This window comes from Podarcis raffonei, chromosome 15 (genome assembly GCF_027172205.1).
Source record: "Podarcis raffonei isolate rPodRaf1 chromosome 15, rPodRaf1.pri, whole genome shotgun sequence".
NCBI lineage: Eukaryota > Metazoa > Chordata > Lepidosauria > Squamata > Lacertidae > Podarcis > Podarcis raffonei.
The window spans coordinates 8,966,650-8,994,537 of NC_070616.1; the positions used below are offsets into that span (position 1 = coordinate 8,966,650).

The 27,888-nt window shown below is 45.5% G+C and overlaps 2 protein-coding genes across 4 annotated transcripts in view; one reads left to right on the top strand and one right to left on the bottom strand.

Moving 5' to 3' along the window:
- PAFAH1B1 (platelet activating factor acetylhydrolase 1b regulatory subunit 1) overlaps positions 1-8,287 on the top strand; it is a 59,649-nt gene extending 51,362 nt beyond the window's left edge. For all 3 annotated transcript variants that reach the window (XM_053367194.1, XM_053367195.1, XM_053367197.1), the window contains 4 exons: positions 203-431; positions 2,450-2,551; positions 2,896-3,052; positions 4,285-8,287. In XM_053367194.1, the coding sequence (XP_053223169.1) occupies positions 203-431; positions 2,450-2,551; positions 2,896-3,052; positions 4,285-4,358 (562 nt within the window). In that variant the 3' untranslated portion in view covers positions 4,359-8,287. The remainder of the gene's footprint in view (positions 1-202; positions 432-2,449; positions 2,552-2,895; positions 3,053-4,284) is intronic.
- A 3,488-nt stretch (positions 8,288-11,775) lies between these two features.
- The window catches only part of CLUH (clustered mitochondria homolog), a 73,795-nt gene continuing 57,682 nt past the window's right edge, over positions 11,776-27,888 (bottom strand). Inside the window, exons 14-26 of the mRNA XM_053367732.1 lie at positions 27,592-27,744; positions 27,184-27,246; positions 24,406-24,650; positions 23,952-24,036; positions 21,628-21,781; positions 20,353-20,492; positions 19,696-19,776; positions 18,405-18,530; positions 17,683-17,804; positions 17,289-17,382; positions 17,038-17,172; positions 15,671-15,744; positions 11,776-14,231 (exon numbers count right to left, since the gene is read on the bottom strand). Coding sequence (XP_053223707.1) covers positions 14,081-14,231; positions 15,671-15,744; positions 17,038-17,172; positions 17,289-17,382; positions 17,683-17,804; positions 18,405-18,530; positions 19,696-19,776; positions 20,353-20,492; positions 21,628-21,781; positions 23,952-24,036; positions 24,406-24,650; positions 27,184-27,246; positions 27,592-27,744 — 1,623 coding nt within the window. The 3' untranslated portion in view covers positions 11,776-14,080. The remainder of the gene's footprint in view (positions 14,232-15,670; positions 15,745-17,037; positions 17,173-17,288; positions 17,383-17,682; positions 17,805-18,404; positions 18,531-19,695; positions 19,777-20,352; positions 20,493-21,627; positions 21,782-23,951; positions 24,037-24,405; positions 24,651-27,183; positions 27,247-27,591; positions 27,745-27,888) is intronic.

The following is a 27,888-nucleotide window of genomic DNA, read 5'->3' on the forward strand; positions in this document are numbered from 1 at the left end:
CTGCTGTTTTCTTCCTGTCCATTCGCCCAGACTTTCCCCAGTCTTTCAACTCAATTTAGACCTTTCATTTATCAAAACATTTTGTTTACAACTGCTGGCAACGCCAGCATTGTCCCTAAACCATCAATACTTCAATTCTTGCTTTATATAGTAGTGTTCTGTCAACAGCGGTCTTCTTTTTGTTTATTTTCCTTGCAAACAGCTACTGCGTGAAGACTTTCACGGGGCATAGAGAATGGGTCCGCATGGTGCGGCCTAACCAGGATGGCACGCTGATTGCCAGTAGTTCTAATGACCAGACGGTGCGTGTCTGGGTGGTAGCAACAAAGGAGTGCAAAGCTGAGCTCAGAGAACATGAGCATGTGGTAGAGTGCATCTCTTGGGCTCCAGAGAGCTCTTATTCCACCATATCGGAAGCTACGGGATCTGAGGTAAGGAGTCTTATATTGCGCTTCTCTCTCTTCTCTTCTCTTCTCTTCTCTTCTCTTCTCTTCTCTTCTCTTCTCTTCTCCTTTCCTTTCCTCTCCTCTTCCCTCCACTCCCCTCAGTGTACATTTCAACCTCTTGCTCTTCATTGGGGCATGCATGGACATGTGGGATTTGTAGTGGCTGTCTTGTTGCTTCGGATTTCCATCACATTTTTTTTTTAAATATTTTTTATTAAGGAATTTTTTATAACCACAAAAACATAACATAACAATACAATCAACACAACAAATACATAAACAAACAAAAACACAAACAAAAAAAACAAGTACAATTTCATATCTTAATTTCTTTTACCTTACTTCCCCGACTTCCTCATGCCTCCCTTTTCTGTATTCCAGATTCTAATCAATTAATCAGCAAATCTTCCCTTATTTTATTTTAATTTAATCCTCCTTATTCTCCTTGTCTTAACCGTTACTAATAGTAACCATTTACTTTCTAATCCAACATCCGGATTTCCATCACATGCTGGTGCTGTCTCCTACAGCCATTCCACCCCTTTGATTCAGATAAACATCTGATCTAAAGCTCAAAGTCCTTTTTTTTTTAACTCAAAAAGGAAGAGGTGGTGGCTTTGGGCAAACTTGTGTGGTTGCATACTGAAAACCCATTTTTTAAAGAACATCCCTCTCCCCAAGTGCACTAGACTCTTACTCCTTCTTGCTCAGTGCAGTGTTCTGGAGCTCTTCTAGAGCGTGTCAGAATCCTACATACTTGGCCTCTTGAAATAGGCTATCTCCCTTTATGGAAGTGACGTTTCTTTTCTGAATTATTTGGGGCACCACAGTGGACATATGCTATCACTCAGCAGTGGCCAAGTTTGAACCTGGTCCCTTTTTTCACTTACTTAAAATAAAAGGTGTGTGTGTGTGTGATTTAAGGTCATATCTCTCAGCTGACTGCTTAGCTGCTTCACACTCTCTCCTCTGCCCTCTACTGGCTCGTTGCAGAAGTGATTGCCCAAGAAAGGCATGGAAGGTGAAGAGAGTTGTGAGGCTTAAGAAGTCATTTTAGCCTGAGCCTATCCTGGCTTAGATATTAATGGAGGCATGTACAAGGGAGAGACATACACTTAAGAATTCCGCACTCTTAAGAGAGATGAATGCGTTTTGGCTGAATGTGAACAATAGATTATGGAGTTGTGCGTTTATCTCTTTTGTTCTAAGAGCAAAAGATCGTATGATAGATGTCCCTGGTTCCCTTCTCTTTTAGACTTCCCAGTTGAATTTTGGGGGAGTATGTTAAGCAGCTCTAGTGGGTGTCTTGAGTGAAAGGAGAAAGGGGAGACACACATATTTGAAAGAAGGAGGTGTGAGCCTCGGTGGAGAATAACGGTGAACAGAATAATTGGCAGTGGGCATGACAATCTGACATAGAAATGTGGCCTCAGTGTAAAACTTAACAGTCCAAAACAGTAGCATAATAACTTTTTATGGTAATGGGCTAAATAGTCGCACCAGTTAGTGACTTTAAATTTTCGAGAACTCTTCTTCAGGCTGCATACTGAAGGGAGGGAGTAAGAGAGAAGAAAACAGCCAGTGGAGGCCAAATTTGGCAGGAGTGCCTAGTGCTTGGAGGACATTTCTCTCCCCTGCCCCACATGTTACCCCAGGCAATGTCATTATTGAGGGGTAGGAAACTTGCTTCTAGTTCTAAGATTTCTTTGAGTGGCTAAACTCTATTTGTAAGCTTAAAAAAATGCAGATAGTATCGGTGCATTAGAAAAACAAGCTTCTCTTTAAATAGATAATTAATTGTAATTGAACATAAACAACTTTTTATGTTCATTGGCAAAGTCTAAAGAATTATGTTTTAAAAGTGTGTGAGTGTTGCTGCCGTGTTCATTAACATTAAAGTGTTTAATTGACTTCTGAGTCCTGTTTACCTGGAGCACAACTTTCTTTGTGCTTCTACCACCTGAAGTATTCATTTTTGTAATTTCCTTCTCTTTCCTTTATAGACTAAGAAGAGTGGCAAGCCTGGGCCTTTCCTGCTTTCTGGCTCTAGAGACAAGACCATTAAGATGTGGGACATTAGTACTGGCATGTGCCTTATGACACTTGTAAGTTCCTGTGTGTCCCCCTCCTGTCGGACTGCAATCCTGTATACTGTTGCTTCAAAAGGGAGTAGATGAGACAATATTGCCTGGATGACCTCAAAACAGTCTCTGAGGAATCCAGCCAGACTAGTTAGAATGACTAGAATCTGTACAGATTGAAGGAATAATTCATCACAGGGCCCTGTTCTCATCTGGGGAATTCAATTTCCTATAGTTCCAAGGCAGTTAGTTTGGGGCAAGTAGTGGAATGATCTTACCATTGGATTTCAAATCATATTGCGAATGTTCAGGTGTGCACACAATACTTACTCTCTTGTGACCTTGTGCCATTTTTTCTCTCTCAACAGGTGGGCCATGATAACTGGGTACGTGGCGTCCTGTTCCATTCTGGGGGGAAATTTATTTTGAGCTGTGCTGATGACAAGACCTTGCGTGTCTGGGACTACAAGAACAAAAGATGCATGAAGACACTCAATGCGCACGAACACTTTGTTACCTCGTTGGGTATGTATGTGCACTTATTCCAGCACAGCGCAGCTGAGTACACACCTACATCTTCTTTGTAGGTTGGTCTTTACCTGGAGCCCGGCGCATAAACCAGTGGCACCACTCTTCAGCTAAGAGGGGATGCACTGCACTGCATTAAATACTCTCTAGACTGTCAAAGTATACCTGTGTCAGGCTGGCTTAAAAGTCCCCATGCTACGAAAAATGTCTGGCCTCCTTCTCTTCACAAAAGAAGAAAGGGGAAGGGGGCATGTTGGAAGTTACAGGGAAAGTATATGCTAGTAGTGTTTTGCCAAGCTAGTGAAGACAGTTGGGTTTCATTTGTTTCTGTGCAGCAACCTTTTTTTCAAGCAAAGGAAAAAGTGGGAAAATTAGTTGCTTGTACAGGCATAATGAAAACTGAAGCTGGTTTCAACAGGAGCGAAGCTCCTTTATATCCCTTGAGGTAGAGGTTCCCTGTTCCCTGTTCCTTTGTTCAGAGCTGGTTGTTCCTCTCCCCCCACTTCTCCAGTTCACAGGACCCATAAAAGCCAAGCTGCTTTACATTTATTGGCTAGCCATCCCTGACTTGCTGTGCTGACTGTACTGCTAATGATGGCTGATGGCTGATCTGTGACGTGGGCCTTTCAGCTAGTGGTTTGCTGACGTAACTCAAGGTGCGTTGCATCAGTGGCACCATAATTTTTCTTTTAAAAAAATGTTAGGAGGAGGAGGGCAGAGTAAAGGTATGTCTGCACTGTTAGTTTACACTAATAGTATGCATCATCTGCTGGCATGGCAGTCCCTGTGAGAGGGGGAAATAATGAGGGCTGTAGTTTAGGGTAAGCTGGGTATCTCCTCCTTTCACAGATCTGTGCACAGACTGCACTTCTCAAGGTTCCTTAGGGAGGAGGAGCAAGTGTGTTTTTGGAACCCTCAATTAATACAACCCTCACCCAAGAGGACACTCGGAGGCAGTTTCTCCACTGCCTCAAAATACAGGTTTTTGATGAAAAGCTAAAGGAAAACAATGAAAGCCGGCAAGTCCTAGCAGGTTCCCTTCAGGCATAAACTCTCTACAGTGTAGGAAACAATAAAGATTTGCCATGGCCACTCACAGTATATGTACTGAATTTTAAAATCTTTTGGCTGATCCAGCATCATGGACATTTTTCAGCTCTAGTATTGACCTATCCTTTGTGGTGCTGTTAGTAACTTCCTGTCTTCCCCCGCCCCCCTCTCTCTTGCAGATTTCCACAAGACAGCGCCCTTTGTGGTTACCGGCAGCGTAGATCAAACAGTAAAAGTGTGGGAGTGCCGTTGATTGAATTCACACCTGGCCCACCCCCCTCTTTCCCTCCCCCTCTGGATGCACTCGGATACCATGGTTACCCATTGAGCTCTGTTTAAAATAAATATTGTCCTTTCATGTAAATTATTCTGGATGTAGATTGAGCTTATTAAATGTTACACACAAAGTATTCATGCATGGTGAATCCAAATTGTATACTGTAAATTTACATACGTTGTCTAGAAGTACCATAGGTTTAAGGACATGGGCTGGCATTGGTCACATCAGACCTGCGAAGGCAGAAGCTGGTTGGTTGAATTAAGGGCACTTAAACCAGCAGCAGCAGCAGCAGCAGCAGCAGCAAAATCCCGTTCTGTGCTGGATAAACTGAACACCCGTTCTCTTCTGTTGGGTGGTGCCTATAACTAGTGACTCTCATACGGATTCTTTTTTTTGGGTGGGGTGGGGAGGGCTCTTTCAAGAAACACGTATCTCTGTAACAACATCACTTAAGTGTGCTTAAGAAATCTAAGGATACTAGATAAACAAGGCTGCAACTTAGAACCTTATGTAATTAATGGAAACTAATTAAAACTTCCAGTTTTTTCTCGTCATGATATATTTGCCAAATCAATAGGATATATTTTTATTTTGGCTTCCTATCACGTTTAAAAAGGAAAAAAAAAAAGGTTAGTATCCTGATACTAACAAGCTGCAATATAGGAAGAGAAACCTTGGTATGATGTGACGTGTATTATTTTTTTTTAAAGAAATGGTTGTTGGAGTTCTATTGCATTCTAACACTTGGCGCTTAATGCTTTCCATGCAAAATGTGTCTTAGGGAGTCTGTCGGTCTTGTTTGAACGTAGCTCTTAACTGGACAGTTGGCCTCAATCTCCCAGTTGACTCCTGACAGTTCAGCTTTCTGTTGGCTTTGGTTGTGGTTTATCAGGCTTGTGTGATGTCCACAATATCTGAGGGTGTCCTCTCTCCTCCCCTGCTTTCCCTGGTAGTTGGTGAGTGTGCAGCAAACAGGGTAATAGTGGTGTGATTCCCTCTCCTTTCCAGTTAGTGAAAAGGTCTGAAAGCAGGACAGGGAGCCAGAGGATGGTCAGATGTGATGGGACATGAGAGCAGAGTTTGCAGTGCTCCAAAAAAAGCACTGTAGAAAGAAAGAAAGAAAGAAAGAAAGAAAGAAAGAAAGAGGGAAACAGGAGGAGGAGAACCACTTACGCTAGCAGGTACTTTGCAAGCTTCTAGATAACCTTACAACTGCATGTTAAATCCACCTGCTGACATGCAAAAGCCTGCTCTTGTTACAGAGTTTTGAAGCCAGCTTCAGTTTGGAAGCTGCCCCCTTATTTTGAAGAGCTCTAAAAGAAAGAAATGTCCCTCAATTTATCTTTTTTCCAAGGAGCAAGCATCGTTCAATCAGCCTTTTATTGGTCACGTTCTGTTATAGGCATTTTTAAGTCCAGCCCTTCAGTCCAGCCCTCCAAAAATCCACGTACCAGTCTGGACAAACTGTCGGTCTGACAAATTTTAACACACGTGAAGTATTTTGTTTTATTAGCTCTGTGGCTTTTAAAAGAACTGGCCCTTAAAACAAAAAAACCCCCACTTGTTTGGAGGGTTACTTGCATGTCAGTAGAAATAAGGCTTAATCACACATTTTGGTTCACCCGCAAGGAGGATTTTTTGGTGTTTGGCTTCTTTTACAGGAGCTGGGAAACCAAAGGCGGCGAATGACTTGAAAGGGTGGGGAGTAAGTTAGGGTGCAAGTCCTGACTTCTGGAGAATGCAGTTTTTTTAGTGAGCAAGTTTCCCACAAGCCGAATCTTACACATTTTGAAGTCTTACCCTTGTTTTTAAGCTGTTTTTGACAGGGAATTCATTGCTTTTTTTGCCTTTTTGAGAATTTCTGAATCTGTAGTGGGGCAGTCATAGCAATGCCGGTTAGCAATTGTAAAGTAATTCTTGGCTGAGGTGTAGAAATCCTGGTTCTTTTCTTTTTTAAGGGTTAAAGGTAAACTCTGCATTTACAGAGTCTGTGAAACTAAGGTACCTATTAACATGGGAGCTTGACCACTATTCCCTTCACTCCTTTGAACATAATACATGGTTTTAGGATAAAAAAAGGAACCATTTTGTAGCCTCTAGTAGTCACGAAACCTCCTTGGCGTTGAGTAACTTTAAACTTGTAAGCTACACGTCCATTTAGCCGGTTTACAATAATAGGCGAATTACCATGAGTGGTTGTAGACTGCACCAGCAGTTACACCCCTGGTTTTAAAACAAAAGAAAATGGAAAAGGGGAGAAGTTGGTGGTGTGGTGGAGTTGTCCCTAGGAGTTGGCTTTTGTGCTTCTCTCTGGCTATCTTAATCCTGTGCCTTTTCTTTTTCTCCCGTGAAGAGTCTCAAGCGCTGAGGTTTACTGGTTTGGATTGAAAGAGGATTTTTTAAAAATATATATATCAGAAGGTATTCAGGAGTGTATTGCTGTGTGTTCCGTCACACAAAGAGTGGCATGCGGTTTTTAAAACTGAAAGGGCAGTGGTCAAGCACCACGCTTCCAAACAGACCAGTTTCGGTGTCCAGTCTCTTGAAACAAAGCCACAAATACATACCTAGACACGTATATCAACACACACACACACACACACACACACATTCCAGAACTGCATGGATGATTAAGATGTGCCCAGGAAAAAAATAAATCCTAGATTCATTTTTCTTTTTGAAAGTGCAAAATCCACCCTCCCCTCTTTTTTGATTTGGACACAATCTGAGAGCTGATGACTTGGAGCATCCTGCACTTTACCATTTTCATTTAAAAGCCGTCCTGCTTTTGTGTGTGGTGTGACCAATGAAGTGCCCAGGGCACAATTTTTTTTTTTTAAGAAAAACAAACCCCAGAAAATACTAGTTGCTAGCAAGTTGTCAAGAAGCTGTGGAGCACTGTAGTATTTTGAAAGCTTTGGCTCTCGCCTCACCAAGCTACCCCTACCCCTCCACCCCTGGTCTAATCTGTTGACACCTGGCTGCTTCTCCCATTTACCTCTAAACTCTTGGTTTTTTTTTAATGTGAAATGAACTGCCTGTTTAAATCATTCTTAAATAGCTTTCTCTTCTCCTCTCACCTCACTTCTCTGCCCATCCCTCATCCCATCTTCCCACCCCATGAAGGCTATTTAAAAGGATACGGTTTGGGTTGGGTTTTTCCTCCGCAGTGGCTTGATAATCCTGACATGGATTGTTTTGAGTGCAAAATTTTAACAGAATTTGAATGAAGGAAAAAAAGAAAAAGAAAAAATCCACTTAATTATTCCATATTGTCACTCTGGCTGTGTATATTTAAAAATAAATACCCAGGGTACTAGCTACTGCAAAACCTCTCCATTAGTGGCAGAAATGATGTGTATAAAATAGGGAAACTTGTTTGGGAGGTTTTCTTTTTTTGGGGGGGGGCAGAGGGTGGGCAAAAGGTTGAGCCAGATTGGCAAGTCATGACTGGATGTTAACCAGCCTTTTTTTATTCTCTTTCTGCTGTGTCCCTGTAAGTAACCACTTTCTTGTCCTAAGCATATCCTTCAAGCTGTCCAAAGTTCTTCCTGAAGAGAATTAGCAAAATATTCCACGTTTTTAGAAGTTTGATCCCAACACTGACATAACGACAAGCATCTTTATTTCTCTCTACCCCCCCCATAAGAACGGTGTAGAGATTGCCATTGGAGAAAGCTTCCCCCCTCACCCCCAGACTGTAGGAGTTAACTGAAGATATTGACACAATTAAAATTTAAAAAAAAATCAGTAAAGGAATGTATATAATACTGCTCTGTGTTTTACAGTAAGATTTGTTGCTCTCAGACTGTGTAAAACAAAATTTATTCATGTTTTCTGCATATTAAAACAAAAATCTTATTGTACCAATTGGTAAACTATTAAATGCATATAAAACTAAATGCGTTTCGTTCTTTTTGTTTGTCTAGGTACAGGAAAGATCATGTGCTTTTAGATTAGGCAGTTAAAAGCAGATGGCAAATGAATATCATGTTGGGTTTCAAGCAGGAGGAAAGCAGTGCTTCAAGTGACAATGCAAGTTGGGTGAGTGGTGTGGGGCAAAGCAGATAAAAGGAGGGGCGGGCTGGTACAGCAGGGCAACCGGCTTACGCAACATTTGTCTCTTGTGATGCTCTAAAGGGGGCAGTTGCCCTCCATTTCCTAAGTACAGGCATCGTCCCCCCACCCAATGTGTGTAGCGCACAACCACATATATGTGCAGCGCCAGGAAATAAATAGAACCATACCAGAAAATGGTGGGAGAGTCTTTGCAGCTCACAAGGGGACCCTGCCCGGAGTGGACATCAGTGAGGGCAGAGGAAGCCCCAGAGATACCTGAGGCACAGTGGGGCTTTTTTTAGGCTGCCCAGCCTCCCCGCCTGATAGCTGACTTGCATGGTAGACTATCAGCCGGTTTCCTGCACAGCCTCCAGCCAGCCCCAGAACTTCAGCTCTAGTTGAAGCAAGAGTTGGAGAGAAAGGAAAATTTAAGTTGGGGCGGGGGACACCTGCAGTCAAAATCTGCTTGTGGAATTCATTGTCGTAGAATGTGGTGAGGGCCACGGGCATAGAGACAGCAGAGGCTGGCACCTAAGGGCAGATGGGGCACTGCTACACTAGCCTATCCTCAGCTGGCCCTTTCCTGCTTGCAACCAGTCCAGGAGGTGCTGTTGCCTCTCAACTTCCTCCTTAGTTGGTGTTGCCCCCTTCTAGAATGCAAGGATGGGAGCAAAGCTAGGCCTAGCAGGCTCAGGCGCCACCTCCTGTTGGTCTCTGTCATGCCGTTCTCAGTGGGCATCGGCCACCATGGCTTAGAGATGCATCTAAAAGCAGACATACTTGGAGGTCTTCTTGATGGTGACACAGAATGGAGTATGTTCAGAGGGATGATTAAGGACAGTGGCATGTGGCTGTGTGTTGCCTCCCGGCCCTGCATTGGAGCTTCTCGCCGGCATCTAGCCAATGCCTGTTGGAAACGGGATGTTGAGTTTCTGCTGTAAATGCAACTTGGGGTCTTGGTATGGTTAGATAGCAGCACTGCAGAATGCCCTGTACATCTTGCCACTTGGAAGTGGGCAGCCCAGATTAATGCTTGAGGCTGAAGGTCCCTACTGGAGGACAGTTCACTTGTTTGTGGGAAGGGTGGATTTTTGGTTTCTTAGCCTGTTGCTGCAATACTTAATTATAAAACTCATTGGAGCCAATTTGTTTTCAAATGCTTGTGAAGAAGCTGCAGTGTCATCCAGGACTCTTCAGGCTTACTATCATGTATTTCGGGTTGACTTGCCACCCCACCCTCCCCCAATGGATAGCAACCCAGTGCAGAAAGTGCCTCAAGTTACCAGGGAGGGAGAAGCCACATCAATTAATTTCAAGCCGTACAAATGTAATTTGACCTAAATAAATCTAACACCCAAATGAGCAACTGTGTTAACTGTAGGCAAGTAGAGTTTTATTAACCTAATTAGTATTGACTCTTTGACAGGACGACCTCTTTCCACTGAGCTGATTTTACCTACATACTATCGTTGACCTTGATTTTCCACAATAGGCGATAGCCTTGTTAACTAGCATTGGGAAAAACAACAACAGATTTTCTGTGCTTCTGTGGTTATCCCACAGTAAGCCTTTAACAGCTCTGACCTCTAAAATCTTCTAGTTTTTGTTTTCCTTCTGATTGAATGAAACCAAAGAAGCTTGTCATCTAGAGTGGGTGGAATTTTACTAGTTTGATCTAATTTGAAATGGGGTGGTGATGGCAGGGTTGAATTCTGAGTGCCACTCCCCATGCAGCTGTTCTGCTAATGTGGCATCTATATCCCTTTCCCTAATCAGCTAAGACTAGTTAATTCACGGGTAGGCAGAAGGGATATCTGGGTTATATGAAGAAATGGCCCCCTGGTTGGTCCTATTGATGGGTATGTTGGGGAGATCCCATTCCCATTTAGAAGCTTGCTAGGCCAGCTCATGGAGGTGGCCTATAGTTGCTTTCATATGGTTTAATTGAGCCAGTTAAATACAGTGGTTCCTTGGTTTACGAACTTAATCCGTTCCGGAAGTCCATTCTTCAACCAAAGCGTTCTTAAACCAAGGTGTGCTTTCCCATAGCAGCGGGGGACTCAATTTACAAATGGAACACACTCAACAGGAAGCGAAACCTGTTCTGCTTCCAAGGCAAAGTTCACAAACCAAAACACCTACTTCCGGGTTTGCAGTGTTCTTAATCCAAGTTGTTCATAAACTAAGCTGTTCTTCATCCCAAGGTACCACTGTATCTTTTATGCTTGCTGGATCGGGACCGTAGAAATAGTCTAGTTAGCAGTTTTTTGTCCTCGGCTAAATGTGGATGAAAGCACAAGAGGCCTGTAGCGTTACAAAGCAGTCTGTGTGTGAACAATGGCGAGAAGATTGCCTACAGGTGAGGCTCCTAACCTGGCAGCTATAGTCAGGCACCATGACACCCCAAGATAGATGCAGACACCCTTGCTAAGGGCTTACTCTTTTAGGGGTGTGTGTGGGCAGAATGCAGATCAGTTTTCTGTGCAATTGGCATTTTGTGGTGCCCTCCCATCTTACAATTGAGACGACTAGGCTCAGAGAGGCGAGCTCAAATCCCGTTGGCTACGAAGCTCACTGGTGACCTTTTAGCCAGTCACCTCCACTTGGGAGTGGAAGAAGCAGACAAAGCATTTCCTTCATGCAGTGCATAGTTAAAAGTAGGGAACTTGCTTCTACTGGAGGGCAGTGATGGCCACCAAGCTAGGAAGCTTTGAAATAGGATCAGACAAATTAATGGTGGAGAGGGCCGTACTCTGCCTCCACAGTCAGAGGCAGCAGTGCTGCTGAATACCAGTTGCTGGAAAGTACAGAGGGCATGAGAGCTTTTGTGCTGGATCTCAGTTGCAGGATTCCCACAGGTATTGGTTGGCTACTGTGAGAACAGGATCCTGGACCAAATGGCCCGCTGGCCTGATCCAGCAGGCTTTTCCTATGTTCTTAAGCATGTGTCCCTCCTTGAGGTCATTAAGCTAAGGACTGGTGGGGAGACATTTTGGGTCTCCCTCTCACTGGTACTGGCAGCACCCCAGAACATAATGCACACCTCTGGACCCACAAATTATAGAGGTCATGTAGTCTGTAACGTAAGGAAATAACGTGGCAGAATAGCTGAGCCACAGCATCTGGCAAGATTCTGACCATACCACCTTAAAGCCCCTCAGGAGACAGATACCCAAGACTGTCATTGGCTTCAAGTATAACATTAAGCCAAATTGTCCACTGTCTGCGAGAAAAATTGGGCAGATAGTTCTTTTTCTGCTTAGGTCACATTTATTTGAGGGGAACCATTACTGGGAGATACTACTCAAAACAAAGCACACAAAACCTAAAGTAAAAGTTGCATTGAAATCTGTTCTTTATTCAGACACTTCCAAGGAAATTCTGTATTTTTCTCTCTCGCCCCCCACCTCCACATCTGGACCAAAGAACATTCTCTCCCCCAGGGAAGGGGGGCAGGGCTCTTGCTATGTACCTAAATTGCACTCGCGTCAAGGAACAGGCAACCTTCGCTATCTGGGCCCCAGAGCCATGCCAAAGTTTCGCTTTATTTTATTTTGCCCTCTGTAGCAGCAATTTCCAGCCACGCTACGATGACGTCGCTCACTCACACACTCCCCTCCCACCCACCTTTCTTTGGTAGCCGTTTTTGGCAGGTTTAATAGGGCCGCAGGGACCGTAAGTTGCCCAACCCCTTGCACTGAGTCTGTAACACAAGTCCCACCCCCCCAACCCATCCTTTCCCAAAATACAATATTCGAGTCACATGGTAGAAACATGACCTCTCGCTCTTGTGGTTTTGAGCAGGGGTGGCGGCTGACAAAATGCAATTTAGTACAAAAGGGAGAGGAGGGAGGTGGTGACCACCAGACTCTGCATTTTGAACTCAACATGATGTGTGTTTTTTTAGGCAGGGAGGGCAGAGCTAGGAAATCAGCTTTATTGTTCTTACGAACACATTCAACCTGTCGGTAATAGCAGGGACGTACAGTAGTGAGAGCTATTAAGAGTAGCTGAAGAACATATCACCGTTTTCCCCCTTCAGGGGAGAGCAGAATATTGGGCAGAGCATCCATTGCCAGCAATGAACGCCTTCTTGGGAAACTTGTGTTCTAAAGCTGATGAGGCTTTGGGACAAAAAGCCTCCACACGAACAAGACCCCCCCCCCAATCATCTTGTTCCGTACTATATAGTATTTAATACAAATTTATTATCATTTTCACTGCGAGAAGGAAATTAGTGGGAGAGAAAAGAGCTTCATTTTAGGTTCATGATTCTTGTTTAGTACATTCACAGATAAACCTTTTAAAAACAACAACCCAAACATTGATTCAATTCAGCTCACCAATTGAACCAATTGTTTTTGAGACAGCAGTCTTCAGCTCCTCCAGTACGATTCTGGGGCGCGTAACTAGCGAGAGACGACCGAGGCGCTTTTGTTCCATGCCATTCACACAACTCTTTGAGAAGGGGGTGGGGAGAGGGGTAAAGTATAGGCACTAGGGATTTTCCATTGTATAAGTTGAAAAGGGTAAGGGGGGAATTTATACCAGACTTTAGGGATGCTTTGACATGGGAGGAGCCAAGCCTAGTTACTCAGCACTCCCTCCCTGCTCCCAAGCCATCAATTCAGCTTTTACAGTTAACTTGGCATAGGGGGGCAGCAGGATGATCACAGCTGTAGCATCCCATGGCTTGGTTTTCTTCTTTTTAAATACCCCCCTTCCTTTTGGATGCTGTTTCTTATGCTGTGCTCAAGAGGGAGCAAAGCACAAGGAATTTAGGCGGACACCAAAACCACACATCTCTTTTCCTGGGCCATGAAACTTGGGAAAAAACAAAACCGCACCCCACATTCCCAACAAATCTGAATAGTTTGGGGGGGGGGAGACAAGGAAAGAATAAAAAGAGGAACCCTAAAAGGAATCCAATGGCTGTCTCCTAAATTTAGACCAAAAAAAAGTTCTATGCCATCTCCTCAAAACAGTTTCCTCTGCAGTACCAACTCTGCTCAGGCCTTAAAGATAAAACATTGAGATAAAAAATATGGCTGAATTTATATTTAATATATAATATTTATAGTGTCACAATCACCTAAACAGTGCAGCAGCGGGCTGAGCCTCAAAAGTTGGAAGAAAAAGGAGAACTTTTTTTGGGTGGTGGGGGAGAAGAACCACCAGGCCTGGGAGGTGGGGAAGGTTCCTTTTCTGCAAAGTTATAGATGTCCTTTAAAAGTCAACAGAAAAAATGACCTGAGAAATGTTATTATACCTCACTTGGAATTAAATCTCTTATGTACACGGTAAAAATGGATTGAAACGTACACGCACACACGCATGCCCCCTTTCCACCCTCCCCACGGCATCCCTGCATTCTCCCGCCCCAGTTAGACTCTCCAGGCACCGCCCCGTTTCGGGTGCCCAGTGCCTGCCTTGACAGGTAGGGTTCATTTCTCAAAATTTAGTTCTTTGCATTGTGTATTCATTGTACCAGTGCAAATTAAAAAATAAAAACAACAACAACACAAAAACACATTGCCGAGGAGAAGCCGCCCCGAGGAGAGACTGAGCAACCCCCTACACCCCACCCCGGGACAGATTCAAACAGCCAGAGCCTTCTCCCGACGCAGACCCCCAAGCTAGGGGGCTGTGGCTGCAGGCGGGCTTGCTTCAGGCTCGCTCTCTTCCGTGGGTTTTTCTTCCGACTCCAACTCTTCGCTGCCCTTGAGGACCTCCTGAAGTTGCTGGCGCCGCTGCACTTCGGCTTTAAGGTTCTCCAAGTCTTTTTGGCTGCGGAGGGAGAAGGGGGAAAAGCTGGGCAATCATGGGCAGAGCAAATTCAGAGGAATAGCACGCAGAGCAGGGCGCTCAGGGGACGGTAGACAAGAGGTAGCTCATCTCCCTAGCTGTTGCCGCGACAGAAAGACCCGACCTGCGCTTATGTGTCTCTCCTATCCAAGCTACGTACAAGCAGGCAAGGACTCCGCCTGCAATTAACCTGCTTCTGCTCCTCCCCCTTCAATCCTCTCTCTCCTGGGTCATGGGAGACGGAGGAGGGGTCAGCAAACTTTTTCAGCAGGGGGCCGGTCCACTGTCCCTCAGACCTTGTGGGCGGCCGGAATATATTTTGCAAAAAATAAAAATGAACAAATTCCTATGCCCCACAAATAACCCAGAGATGCATTTTAAATAAAAGCACACAGTCTACTCGTGTAAAAACACTCTGATTCCCAGACCATTTGCGGGCTGGATTTAGAAGGCAATTGGGCCGGATCCGGCCCCTGGGCCTTAGTTTGCCTACCCATGCCTTTGACTCTCCACCAGCCTGACCTCTCTCTCTCTCCCCCTTTCTCCTGCCTCTGACTTTCATCTCCTGGCTGTTAAAGGCTCCCCCAATTCACCCACCTCCACTCCTTGGTGTCCAGCCATTCCTTGATAATCTTATACCGAAAGATGATTCCTAGTTTTTTCGAAAGGTAATTTTGGCAATGCAGATTTGGCCCTGGTGCTTTCTGGAGCAGGGGTATGGAACTGCAGGCTAGGAGCGCCCCCCCGCCTCTCTAGAGACTCCCCTTTGGCCATTCCCCCTTGTTCCAGGTCACACCCACCAGCCTTGCGCCTCAGGTGCTTTTGTCCTGGCTGAAATGTATCCTTGTACTATGATAATGATTCAGAATGGAGGGTTGTGTGTGTGCGCTGGCCTACCGTACAATGTTAAAATGTGCATCAGTTGCTCTGCCCATTTTTGGCTCTGGCCCCGCCCACCCCTGCCATGTGTCCGGCAGGGAATCTATCCCTTGGGATGAAATCCTTTTCCCCTCCCCTGCTCTAGAGGAACAGATAAAGGCAGGGGAGACTTTATAACACAACGAAGGAACTCCCGTCACTGTAGAGCAGATGAAGAGTTTGCTATGCACTTTAAAGTTAGGTGTGGATGAATAGTTGGCTCTCCAGCTACTGCTCATCTACAGCTCTCACAATCGCTGACTGACGCTTGCTGGAGCTGATGGGAGTTGTAGTTCAGTAACCTCTGGAGGGCCAAAGGAAGTGTTGCCAAAGAAGTGACCTATAATCGTCAACCAACCTACACCTAAGCTTCAAAATCCTGCTGAAGCCCCCCCCCCGCCCTGCCCATTAAAAACAATGGAGCCAACATCCAGTGCCATTCATACACCTGGAGTGGTAGAGAGAAAGACAGTCGGATACACGAAGTCGGGGGTCTCTTTTACCTTAGTGGAATGAAGAGAATCCCATTGATTATGTTCAGCTGCTCCAGGACGCTGGCCATACTGGGAGCTGTGAACTAAACGAAACAAGAGATTAGTTTATTAGCCAACAAAATAAAAGCAACACATGGGGCTATGAAACCAATGCACAGTTCTAAGCAGCAAACAGATGCTGGGCTGCCTAAATGTGACCGTGGATCCTAGAGGCAGCCAACGCTCTTCCCCAGTATAAAGGGAGGTGGTGATTCGGGTAGCGAGTAGAACACAGGGTTTCTGACACAAACAGGACTTGGTGACTGGACGACTGGGAAGGGCTCCCAGCAATGAGGATACGAACACTGGCTCAGGACCGCAATACCTCAAATGACCGGCTCTCTCCCTATGAACCAACCTGGACCCTGCTGTCTTCATCTGAGGCCCTTCTTCGTGTGCCTTCTCCATGAGAAATGCGGAGGGCAGCAACACAAGAACAGGACTTTTCTGTGGTGGCTCCTCATTTGTAGAATGATCTCTCCAGGGAGGCGCACCTGGCGCTTCCATTACATATCTTTTGGCACTAGGCAAAAGCATTTCTTTTCTCCTTGGTCTTTAGCTAATTAAATGATCTATGGCCTTTTACACTGGGTGTGTGTGTGTATTATTTTTGGTTTGTTACTATAGTAACAACATTTTTTTAAAAACATGCCTGGAATGGTATCTGGGAGCCAGGTGTACACCACACCTTGGGTTCCAGGTTGGAAGAAAGACAGGAAATAAATGCAAGTAAATAAAATGTATGCACTTCTCCACCCTTCTGAGCCTGATTCCCAAGAACAGGAACCCCTTAGGTCAGGTTAGGCTTAGAAGGGAGTTGTTTCCTGGCAGTTCAGTTGAGTGGGGAGGGAACAAGTCACCAAAGGATCATTATGCTGACTTCAGTTGCTTCGTATCTGCACTACAATGAATTAAGCCTTGGCTTTATCTGCCATTTTTATCTTGCCTAGAGCCCTCAGTGCTTCACACACACACACACACACACACACACACACACACACACACACACAACAGTGTGGCTTTGACCCAGACCCAAGTTCAGGTCCCTGTCCAGCTGCGAAGCGGTCAGGCTGATCTTCAACAATCAACTGCTTAACCCCTATCGCTCAAGGATATTGCAAAGACAAGCAATGCCAAGCTATCTGAGACAGGAAAACACCATGGCTGAGCTCTTGTGACGAGATGGGAGTAAAAATCCCCGAGTAGTGGTGCAGTAGAGTAAACTGAACAGCACTCCTGGACACTGAAGTGTGCTACGCATTGCTGCTTAATTCCTCAGACAAGAGGTACATCTTACGGCCAAAGCCAATCTGGGCAGCTACCGCAGGGCAACTCACTTTCAAGGGCATAATGTTGGCGCTGGATCCATTCTTGTAGATCTCATTCATTGTGCGTTGCAGGGCCACAGCCTGCTGAGTCAGATATTTCAAGTACTCCGAGCTTTCTTTGGTCTTATCGTGATGCTCACCAAGCTAGCCAAAAACACACACAGATACTTATTAATACTTATATGTATATTAAACAAATGCACATACATAACGGAAACAGAAGGCGTCCAATGTATTAAAGCAAAGCAAGGGACCCTTACCTGGTTTTTGTAGATCGTGTAGCCTTCCTTCTCGTGCTGCAGAGCCGACCGGAACTCAGCTTTGCTCTCGTACACTCGGGCGACCAAGTGGTGACTGCAGAGAGGATGCAAAAAGGGAAGACAGCAGAATGATGTTTCTGCGCATGGTTGAAAAGCGATCGCGCACGTGGTGAGAATTCGGTTGCAGAAGCAGGTCTGGCAGACGCCTCCCCACCAACTTAACACTCAACAGTGTTTTTCAATACTTTCATGTAACGTTTGATCAATTGCATTTCCGTGGCTGGCGGGTCACGATACACACATTTGCAGAGGCATTCCTTAATATAATGCATGCATTGTAGCTGCGAAAGCCCCTCCCTCCCCACTGGGCAAACAACAGGATTGGGCGTTTCACCTGAGTGCAACTTTCAGAGACTTGGCGCCGTGGTACTTGGAGTTGATGAGCAGCGCGTTCTCCAGAAACCGCAGGGAGAGATCGTACTCCATCACTCCATGGAGGACCAAGCCAATATTGTTCTAGGGGCAGAAGCAATGTTCCAGTGAGGCAGGGCCAGAAGTGGACCTTTAGCGCTGGAGCTGGCCTTCCCACACACAAAAGAAGCCCTAAGGAGCCCGTCCATCTAATCTACCCCCATGGCACATACAGGACACACAGTGATCAGAGGTGCGGCAGGGGGCGAGAACCCCCCCCCCCATTTTTGTGCAAAAGAAGAACTTCCGCTTGTCAGAAACACTGCATAAAAATGAACGATCATCATAATCCTTACAATGCTGTATATACAATATTTTAAATCAAAACTGAAAACAAGGGACACAGGAAGATAGCAGTCTCTCCTGTCCCCCACAATCCGTTGCAGTTAATTTTGGTTACTGAGGGAATTTCTAAAAAAGATTTATACAGCACAGAATCAAGTCTGCTGAATCACAGAACTAGAAGCCCACAAGGGCAAAGGAAACTTGTGTTCCAAATTAGAAAAGCAAAAGGCAGAGGTTTTTCAAGACGCTGCATCTCATTGGAAAAAGTCAAGTTCAGCTTTAGGTGTTCCGCCTGCAGAAACCACACAGGCTCTTTAGCTGGGGCTCCAGAGACCCTGGCCGGCCAACAGCTAAACTTACATCCAAGAGTGCCATTTCTGGGTGATCTTCGCCAAACACCAACAGCATGAGGTAGCGTGCGCGGTATAGCAAGTTGAGCGCTGTAGACAGCTGGCTGTTTGCAAAGCAGTACAAAGCAAGGTGCATCTACAAGAGGCATAAGAGAATCTGGTTGCAGATAAACAATTTAGTAATAATAATAATAATAATAATAATAATAATAATAATAATAATAATAATTTCAACAAGAAACAAAATGGTTAAAAGTCAGAACCACCCCTCCTTGCTGTTCTCCCCGCCCCCCTGGAGAATCTTCCTTCTGTTTCCAAAATTTGGACTGTGATGCCTTTTATTTCCATAGTCCTAATTGGCATCATTCATGGTATTAGCCGCTGATCGGGATGGGAGTTTGGAGAAATACACTTTTTGCGATTTGGGGGTGGGTGGAAGGAATTCAAAGATAACCCAGTGAGGATAGAGTGTTTTCAGTGACTATGGAATACTGCTAGGATGAAGAAGATAAAATTTGTTTGCTGCTGGGGATGGAACAGGCTGCATCCTGAGTAGACAGGACTTTGCGCTGCCATGTTTTGTTGCAGAACCCAGCTGTCTCCACCAAGGGAAGAACACATAACCCAATGTTGCACCTGCACCTTATATTTAAAGAACTCTTATGCCACTTTAAACAGTCAGGCCTTCCCCGCAAATAATCCTGGGAACTGCAGGTTGTTAAGGGTGCCTGGAGTTGTTGGGGGGCACCCTGATCCCCATCACAGAGCTACAATTCCCAGAAAGGTACAACCAACAACTCTCCTTCCTAGGGAGCTCAGAATTGTAGCTCTGTGATAGGAACAGGAATCTCCCAGCAACGCTCGGCACCCCTTAATAATCTACAGTTCCCTGGATTCTTTGGGGAAAGCAGTGACTGTTAAAATGCTATAACAATGCTTATTTGGTGCAGATGTGGCCCAACTTCCGGGGGGGGGGGGAGAAACTCAGAACTCTGACACCAACCCCCTAAAGACTGCCGCTTGTAGGCAACAGATCTCAATGGTAAAAAAGTGGGCTGATCTTCTTTTTTTGGGGGGGGAGACTTCAAATGCAAATGATAAAGGGAATTGGAATGTTCCGATTTCAAGATCTCCCCGCATTGAGAAATCACAAAAGCTAGCACCTCAGGGAAAAGGGTTCTGCCTTCTCCTTGAAGTGCTAGCTTTCTGTGGGCAGTGGGGTGTTTCCATGTCGCTTCCTCCTTGCCTCCTCAGCTGCCTGCTGCAGAATCCTTCAACCCTCCCCGCTGTCTGCTACTTACATATTCCTGAATTGTGTTGGGGTGCTCTATCCCAAGGACTCTCTCGCTCATGAGCACTGCTTTCTGCTGGTTACTTAAGGCCTGGAACGAAAGGAAGAAGACAGAGTTGAAAAGCCAGGAAAACACAAACCCTTCTCCGCCTCTCACAATAAACCCCAGGAGATTTTTGGGTTTGGGCTTCGTAAAACCAGTTGCTCTTTCTTGCTTTCTCAGAACGCTTAGACAATAGTTCCCAGGATTCTTTGGGAAGGAATGTCAGCCTATAGCCCAATGGTGTCATCCAACAAAGATAATTGGTTGGGGAGATTCAGGAGAGAAAAAGGAAGTACTTCTTCACACCATGCGGAACTCATTGCCACAAGATGTGGGCGAGTTCCCTCCACCAATTTGTCTAAAACCCACCAAGGGCTAAAAGTCATTATACTTCTACGGTTAGCCCTCAGGGTTTTAGAGGCAGGTGTCTTCTAAACACCAGTGGCTAGGGAGTCAGCAGAAGGAGACTCCTGTTGGTTCTAGGCTTCCCAGAGGCACCCGATTGGCCACTGTGGGATACAGGAGGCCGGACTAAAGAGGCCTTCCTTCGGTCCAACCCAGCAGGCCTCCTGCCTACGTAACGCAGAAGATTTGGGAGCAGCAAGAGGTCAGGGCTGCCCGTACCTCTGAGTAGTCTCCCATGATGTAGTTCAGGCGAGACAAGAGACGAAGGCAGGCGCAGATTTCCATGTGCATGGCGCCATACACGTTGTTGAACAGGTTTAAGGCCTCGCTGATCAGCTCGCAGCCCTCCTTCAAGAAACCTGAAATGTGCAAAGAAAAAGCACTCTTGAGATGGCAGGTGATGATGTAAGCAGTTGTTGGCATCCGTCTGTCTCGAGAGACAACAGTGGACCTCTGGAGGTGAAGTCAAAACAGCTGCATTAGCAGCACCAAAGTGACCAAGCCTGGGCAGTGCACATGGAGGCCCAAATGACAAGACCCTCCCTCTCAGCGTCACTGATGTGATCCAAAGGAAAGCAGAACAATACGTTTGGCACCAGCCTGGCTGCAGGAGCTGCTGAAAGTAGATGTACAAGGCATTATCCAACCATCTTAGAGATTCACTCCAGATTTGTGTAGGGTTTACCCCTTAGCCTTTTCTTCTGGATGTGGAGGATGTAAGCAGTGGAGGCTGGTTTTATCAGTGCAAATGGGGCACTGGCCCCACCGCCTCTCAATCTGCCCCCACCCTGCTGCTTACAACCAGCCGGGGAAGGGAGACGCCTCCTTTGTCTCCATATTGCCCACTTGTAGAACTCAGCAGGGAGGAGGAAGAGGACAACGTTGCTGGATAGCTCAGTTGGTAGAGCACGAGATGCTTCATCTCAGGGTCGTGGGTTCAAGCCCCACATCGGGCAAGTGATTTCTGCATTGGAAGGAGTTGGACTAGAAGACCGTTGCAGCCCCTTCAGTGTCTGCAATGCTACGAATTATCGTATTTTTTGCACCATAACACTCACTTTTTTCCTCCTAGAAAGTAAGGGGAAATGTCTGTGCGTGTTATGGAGGGAATGCCTACGGGTGGCATGCCTACGGATTTTCCTCCTCTAAAAACTACGTGCGTGTTATGGTCGGGTGCGTGTTATAGAGCGAAAAATACGGTACGTGGCTGTGTCTGCTGCTGGAACTGGCGCCACCTAGTGTTGGGCCCTACCCTACCCCAATGACTGTGCCGTACATACGTGTTGTAAAGTAAGTGCCTCTTTCCCTGCCACATGCCTTGCACAGAGATCTGGGTAAACTTTCGTTTTTAAATTTTTTATTTTTAAACTTCTCAGGGAGTCAGGATCCGGCTTATAAGAGCCCCTAGGCTGCCAAGGTTAAACCCCACCCCCAGGACCTATCCACCTTGGTTCGAAACCGAATTCACAGCCAGTAGTATACTGCAAATGATACCTTGCTGCACTTTCGCCTGGCCGCTTTGGAAGAAATGGAAGGCGTCCGAGGCTTTGGGGTTGACATGCTTCACAACCGGGAAGATGTTGAGGATGTCTTCTTCTGTGAACGTTGGCTTGTGGCGGTTATCAAAGTTGTATTCTTTCAGAAGGATCTGAAACACAAACACACACAAATGCTTCCATACCTTTCCTAAGAGAAAAGGAAAAGCCAGTTGTTAAGTACCACTCTATGTTGCCCCGGTCCAACCCTAATTGGGAGTCCCGCATCCGGGTTCTGGATGCCACAGTTTAAGGCGGCTATCGACAAGCAGTCTTCCCAACGAGGGCTGATCCTGAGCGATGCTGTTGCTTGCTTCCATAGGTTTTTTTTTTAAGCTTTTCCACAATACAATGCAATAAAAAGCAAACTAATCTAACTAAGCTTTCCAGAGATGGAAAGAAGATAAAAGCCCCTACCGGAGAAGAATGGAAGGTTAAGTGGATGGATTATGCCGAAAAGGCAAAAATGGCCGGAAGAATCAGAAAGACCAAAATTTAAATAAGGAATGGGGAAATTTTTATGATTTATCTTAAAAACCATTGTAAGCTGCTAAAATCGTTAGTAGGATTGGAGTAACACTTGCAGTTTAATGGTGAATTTTGGACATAATGGAGAGGTAAAAGATTTGGATTATTATAAAAGAAGCAGCAGGAAATGATTAACAATAGGACCCACAAAGGGGAGGAGGGAAGTCCAGGAGATTCTTTGGAATCTTGTTTTTATGTTGTATGCTGGATTTATGTTATATGCAGTGATTTTTTTTCTTTTAAAAACATGTTTAGGGGTACTCCCATTTTGACTCAAGAAAATCACCATTTTATAGTTCAAGTTGGGAAAAATAAATACAGTAAATGGACAAAAGTACAAAGATTCACAAAATGTTTAGGGGTATGCATACCTTGCGCACCCCCCAGAAAAAAGCACTATATATTATCATCTAAGCAAAAACAAAAGAGAAAAGAAAATGCAAAGTCCTCTCTCAAAAATAGATTTTAATACCCTCCAATGATAATAAAGACATTTTCATCTGAGGAACTACGCAGCGTATGCTGCCCCTTCGGCATCTGTGTTTCTGCTGCCACCCCCACCCGGGATTTCTCACCCCCAACCCAAAAAAACCCCTGACCCTCATTGACTGGTCTTTGAGTTCTGAGCTGCTCTGCAGCTGTGGGGTGGCGATTGCTCCTTGACCATAGCTAAGGAGGAGTCCTGGGTCTGCACGTAATACTGAGCCATGGTTAATGGTGACCAAATGAGACTTGTAACCAGAAAGCCTAGTCAACTATCTCATTTTAACCATGATTTATAAACCATAGTTAAGCTGCAGGGGCTGGGTTCACGAGACCAGCTACAGTTAACTAAAACCATGGTTTGTAAACCATGGCTCAGAGCAGATGTGGGGAACGTTCTGGCCCTCCAGATGTTGCTGACCTACAACTCCCAACATCCCTGGCCATTGGCCATCCTTGCTGGGGAGGAGTTGGAGTTCAGCCAACATCTGAAGGGGCAAAGGTTCCCCACGAGTTACAGATGAACCAGGCATCGTGGGCAACTCAACTGGCAGCCATCCTCTTAGTCACAGTCTTAAACTAAGAGTGTAGGTGGAGATTGCAGAATTAATTGGATTAGGCTTTAACAGGTGGTGTGTGGGTTTCAGGCTGCACCTACAACTGCTGAAGCACAGCAGCAAAATAATGGTTACAATCCAGCAGTTACTGTACTTTTCTCCTGCCTCAAGCGAAAGTTCCTTCTTAGGGAGATTACTGAAGGGGATGCATGACAGTTTCTATCAGCAAAGCTAGAAATTAATCTGAGGTGGCACTGCATAACCTAGTGGCTGGCAGGAACACAATGCGTTCCTCCTGTTCACTAGAAGAGCTCAGTAACTAAGAATGAGTGATTCCTCCCTCTTCCCTCCCAGTTCATTTTCCTTTTGTGCTGTCGCCCTTAAGATTTTGAGAGCTTAAGGCCTGGGGCTGTTTTACCGCTGATATTTGCAAACTTGCTTTGGGAGCCTTTTCCAGCTAAAGCGGTGTTTCTCAAACTTGGGTCTTCCGCTGTTGTTGCAACTACAGTTCCCATCATCTCTGACTACTGGTCCTGAGAGTTAGGGATGATGGGAGTTGTAGTCCAACAACAGCGGAAGACCCAAGTTTGAGAAACTGAGCTAAAGAGTGGGGGGGAAGTGCCTTTTAAAAATAAAGTCTTTCTGTTCTTCCAAGTTGTGTTCAAAGGGTTAAGCGAGGGGGAAGAACTTGGAGGTTGTGTACGTTGTTCCTCACCTGGATTCCAGTTTTGAGGGAGATCTCACGTAGCAGGGTGACCTTCTGTAGACTGTATACTTCCACTGCTTGGTCAACACTCTCACTGCAAAAAAAGGAGAAGGGGGAGTCAAAAGGAAGCAACACACCAGAGGGAGCCACATTTTCAAACTAGGACTTCAGAGGACTTTCCAGATTTACCGGGGCATGTTGGGGTTTGAACCTGGGACCTTTCCACACATGACACAGGTGCTTTAACCCTGAGCTACAACCCTACCCCCCTAAGCTCTGCACTGCCCAAGTCACATCCTGCTGCCAGTCAAAGTAGAGAGCACAGGGCAAGATGGAGACATAATCTGATGGGCTCTGGAGTCCAATATTGTGTGGAAGACAGTGGATCCCTCGCCATGGACTGATAGCAATCCTTACACACAACAGCTGTGAGCTTCCTAGGTTTTCTTTTTAAAAGACGTACCATTCCAAGCCGAAGTCAAAATAACTCTTGGCTTCCAAACAAATGTTCTTCCACAATTCTTGAGGGCTCATGGTGGCCCAGGCAGTGTTGTCAGCGGCTCCCAAATTCCGATTTTTCCTCCTCTTGTTCTTTTTCTTGGAGACCAGCTCATCGGCCGGGAGATGGGCCACGGGGTTTGGAAAGGAGCTGAGGAAGCAGTTGAGGAAATGGCTGATGGCAGCTGATAAGCCCGACAGCTCCACTCCCTGTGGGAGGGAAAGAGGAGACCATTAGCACGCTACATGTCAGTGAAGTCAAATAATGCAAACGGAGACCGGGGAGAAAAGCCCTGGTAACACCTTATTGAGCAAACCCAACGCAAGCAGTGTGTGATTTGAGGAGAAGGGAACAGAGAGGTTTCATTTTCCTTACTTCAGGCCTTCTACATGGCAGGAAGACATTCAACCAAACATACAGAGGAAAACTCCCTCAGGACTACCCAGCTAGCCATCTGTTCATTTAAAGATGTGTAAACTGCACTTGCATAAAAAAACATCGCAAGATGGTATGTCGACTAAAAACACAATATCACAATAAAAAAACTTAAACCACCTAAGAAAGAGCTGGTTGGCAAAGAATCTCAGGTTTGGGAAATGACTGGCAGAATCCGAGACCAGGGAGAAGAGTTGGTGGAAGAAGATTGGAGGAAATTTGAAACTTATTTACAGAAACATTGTAAAATTTTTGAATGTTGATGGCATTGAATTGAATTGAAGGGGTTCTAGCAACAAGGTTAAGATTGGATTGATAAATAGATAATAGATAAGCTAAATAGGATTGATGAATTTGCTGAATTAAATCTTAAAAGGGATACAAAAAAGGGAGGCGTGAGGAAGTCAGGAAAATAAGTTAACCAAAGGTGAGAAATTAAAAAAGAGGGATTTTTGTTTTCTTTTGTATGTGTTCTTTCCCCCCCCCTTTTTATCTTTTTCTTTTTCATGTTTAATGTTTGTATTTTTGTATTTTGTAATTTTGTATTTTTGTGGCTTTGTATTTTTCTTAATTTCTTTATTGTTAAAACTGAATAAAACATCATTAAAAAAAAAGAAACTCAGGTTTGAAAGGACTGCCCAAATAACACGTTTTTTATGAGACGTCTTAAAACGAGCAGGGACGGCTCCTGCCCAACTTCTACTGGCAAGGAGTTCCACAGAGCTGGACCTACCATGCTAAAGTCTCACCCCCTGGTGAAGGCTAGACGAACCTCAAGGATATGTGGGACCACCAAAAGTGCCCCCTTAGAAGGCCTTGGAAATTGAGGAGGAGGAGGAATCAAGCAGTCCTGAACGTACTTTCCATCTCTGAGGGCCTTCTGGCGGTTCCCTCACTGCAAGAAGTGAAGTTACATGGAACCAGGCATAGGGCCTTCTCGGTAGTGGCACCCTCCCATCAGATGTCAAGGAGACAACTATACCATGTTGAGAAGACATCTGAAGGCAGCCCTGTATTAGGAAGTTTTTAATGTCTGATGTTTTACAGTGAGACCTCGGTTGCCGAACGTAATTCGTTCCGGAAGCTCGTTTGGCTTCCGAAATGTTCGACAACCGAGGCGTGGCTTCTGATTGGCTGCAAGAGCCTCCTGCACTCAAGTGGAAGCTGCGTCGGAGGTCTGGCTTCCGAAAAACATTAAAAAAACCAGAGCATTTACATTCGGTTCAGGAGCCGAAATGTTCTAAAACGGAGGCGTTTGGGAGCGAGGTTTGACTGTATTATTTTTTTTATAAATGCTGGAATCCTCCCAGGGTGGCTGGGGCAACCCAGTCAGATGGGCAGGATACAAATAATAAAATTACTACTATTAATTCCTATGACTACTACTACTTTGTGTCTGGGTCATTTGGGGCTTTGTTAATTAACAGAAGGAGCTTGAATCTGGGATGGCAGTAAATCGATAACCAACAAAACCTCCTAGAATGATTAGTTGCATCTTCTGGACCAGATTTGCCCAAAAAGCAAATGAAATGACACAAAGACTGAACTGGATTTTTTGGGAGGCGGAAAACTATTACACTGTGGGCGTCCCTCCCCAGCTGAGGCATCTGGATGCCAGAAGCCCCATGTGGGATTCCACACACACACACACACACACACACACACACACACACACCTGCGGAAGGCGGCTGGGAGACCCAACTAGCATGCAAAGCATTTTGGAGGAGTCATTGCTCTGGAAACAAACCCGAGAAGATTGCTGCATGCGCTGAAGAAGCATTTTTGGGGGGTGGGGGGTAGAGAAAGAGGAACCCTATGCAAGCCCCCCCCCCAACTTCTCAGGGATCTGGGAACACCAGGCTTTCATTAACTGCGCTGTGGGTCTGACACAAGTTCACACAAACACTTGCCTTCTCCCCTCCTTGTTAAAAACCTTTCCTGCTGAGCGCAGAAGACAAAAACATAAGCTCAGCCATGAAGGAATAGTTTTTGAATCACTCTCTCTCACACACACACACACCACACCACACCACACACAGACAAGTTGCCACTGGTTCTCCCTCAACCACACAGGCCTGCTCTTATTTTAGGCCTTAATGAGATTGTGCTTCCGGTTGCTAGGCAACCTGTGCAAGAAGCCTATGGAGGAAATGGCTTCTCTCTTGATCTGGGAAGGCCGGACTGGGCGGGGGTAAGGCAGAGAGAGAGAGAGAGAGAGAGAGAGAGAGAGAGAGAGAGAGAGGCAACCCTTGTGCAGGAGAGGGCATGTAAGGGAAGGTGTTTGGGGTTGCATAATCCGATTTGTACCTGAAGGTATGTCTTGAAGATGTGCTTGGCCGACCGGGTGATCAGTTCCGTGATTCCGATTTTCTGTTCCAAGGAAACAAATGGGGGGGGGATGGGGGGGGGACAAAAGAGGGAACAGGTCAAGCAGGAGACAAGAAACACATTGAACCGCCGACCTTCTGATCGGCAAGCCCAAGAGCTCAGTGGTTTAGACCACAGCGCCACAGCATGTACCCAGAAAATCCCGGACGTATGACAGCCCTAATATATGTGGTGGTTTTTTTTAAGATGAGGTTCATAAAAGACATTATCCAAGCTGGATCTTTGCCAGGGCAAATAATCCTCAAGAAACAACAACAACATTTATTTATTTATTTTTAAGTGGCAATTAGAAGTTAGGGAAAAAACAAAGAAGCTTTTGAGGCTTACATAGATGTGATCTAGCTGAGCCCGGCTAGGGGTCTTGGTGATGAATTCCACCACCCTGCCCAGGTAGCGCATGTTGATGCCTCGCTGGTGCATGGCTTCGGCCAAGGTGGCACCGTCCATCGGGAGCATGGTGTGGTCAAGGCAGTCTTTCACCTGCCAAGGAAGAAGAAAACACACATACAGCAGAACTTAGCAAGCCTGGCTTTCCTGCATGCAGAAGGTTCAATCCACAATGACATCTCCAGACAGAAATGGGAGAGTCTTTTGGTCTTAAGCTCCTACCAGTCCGTGCTGACA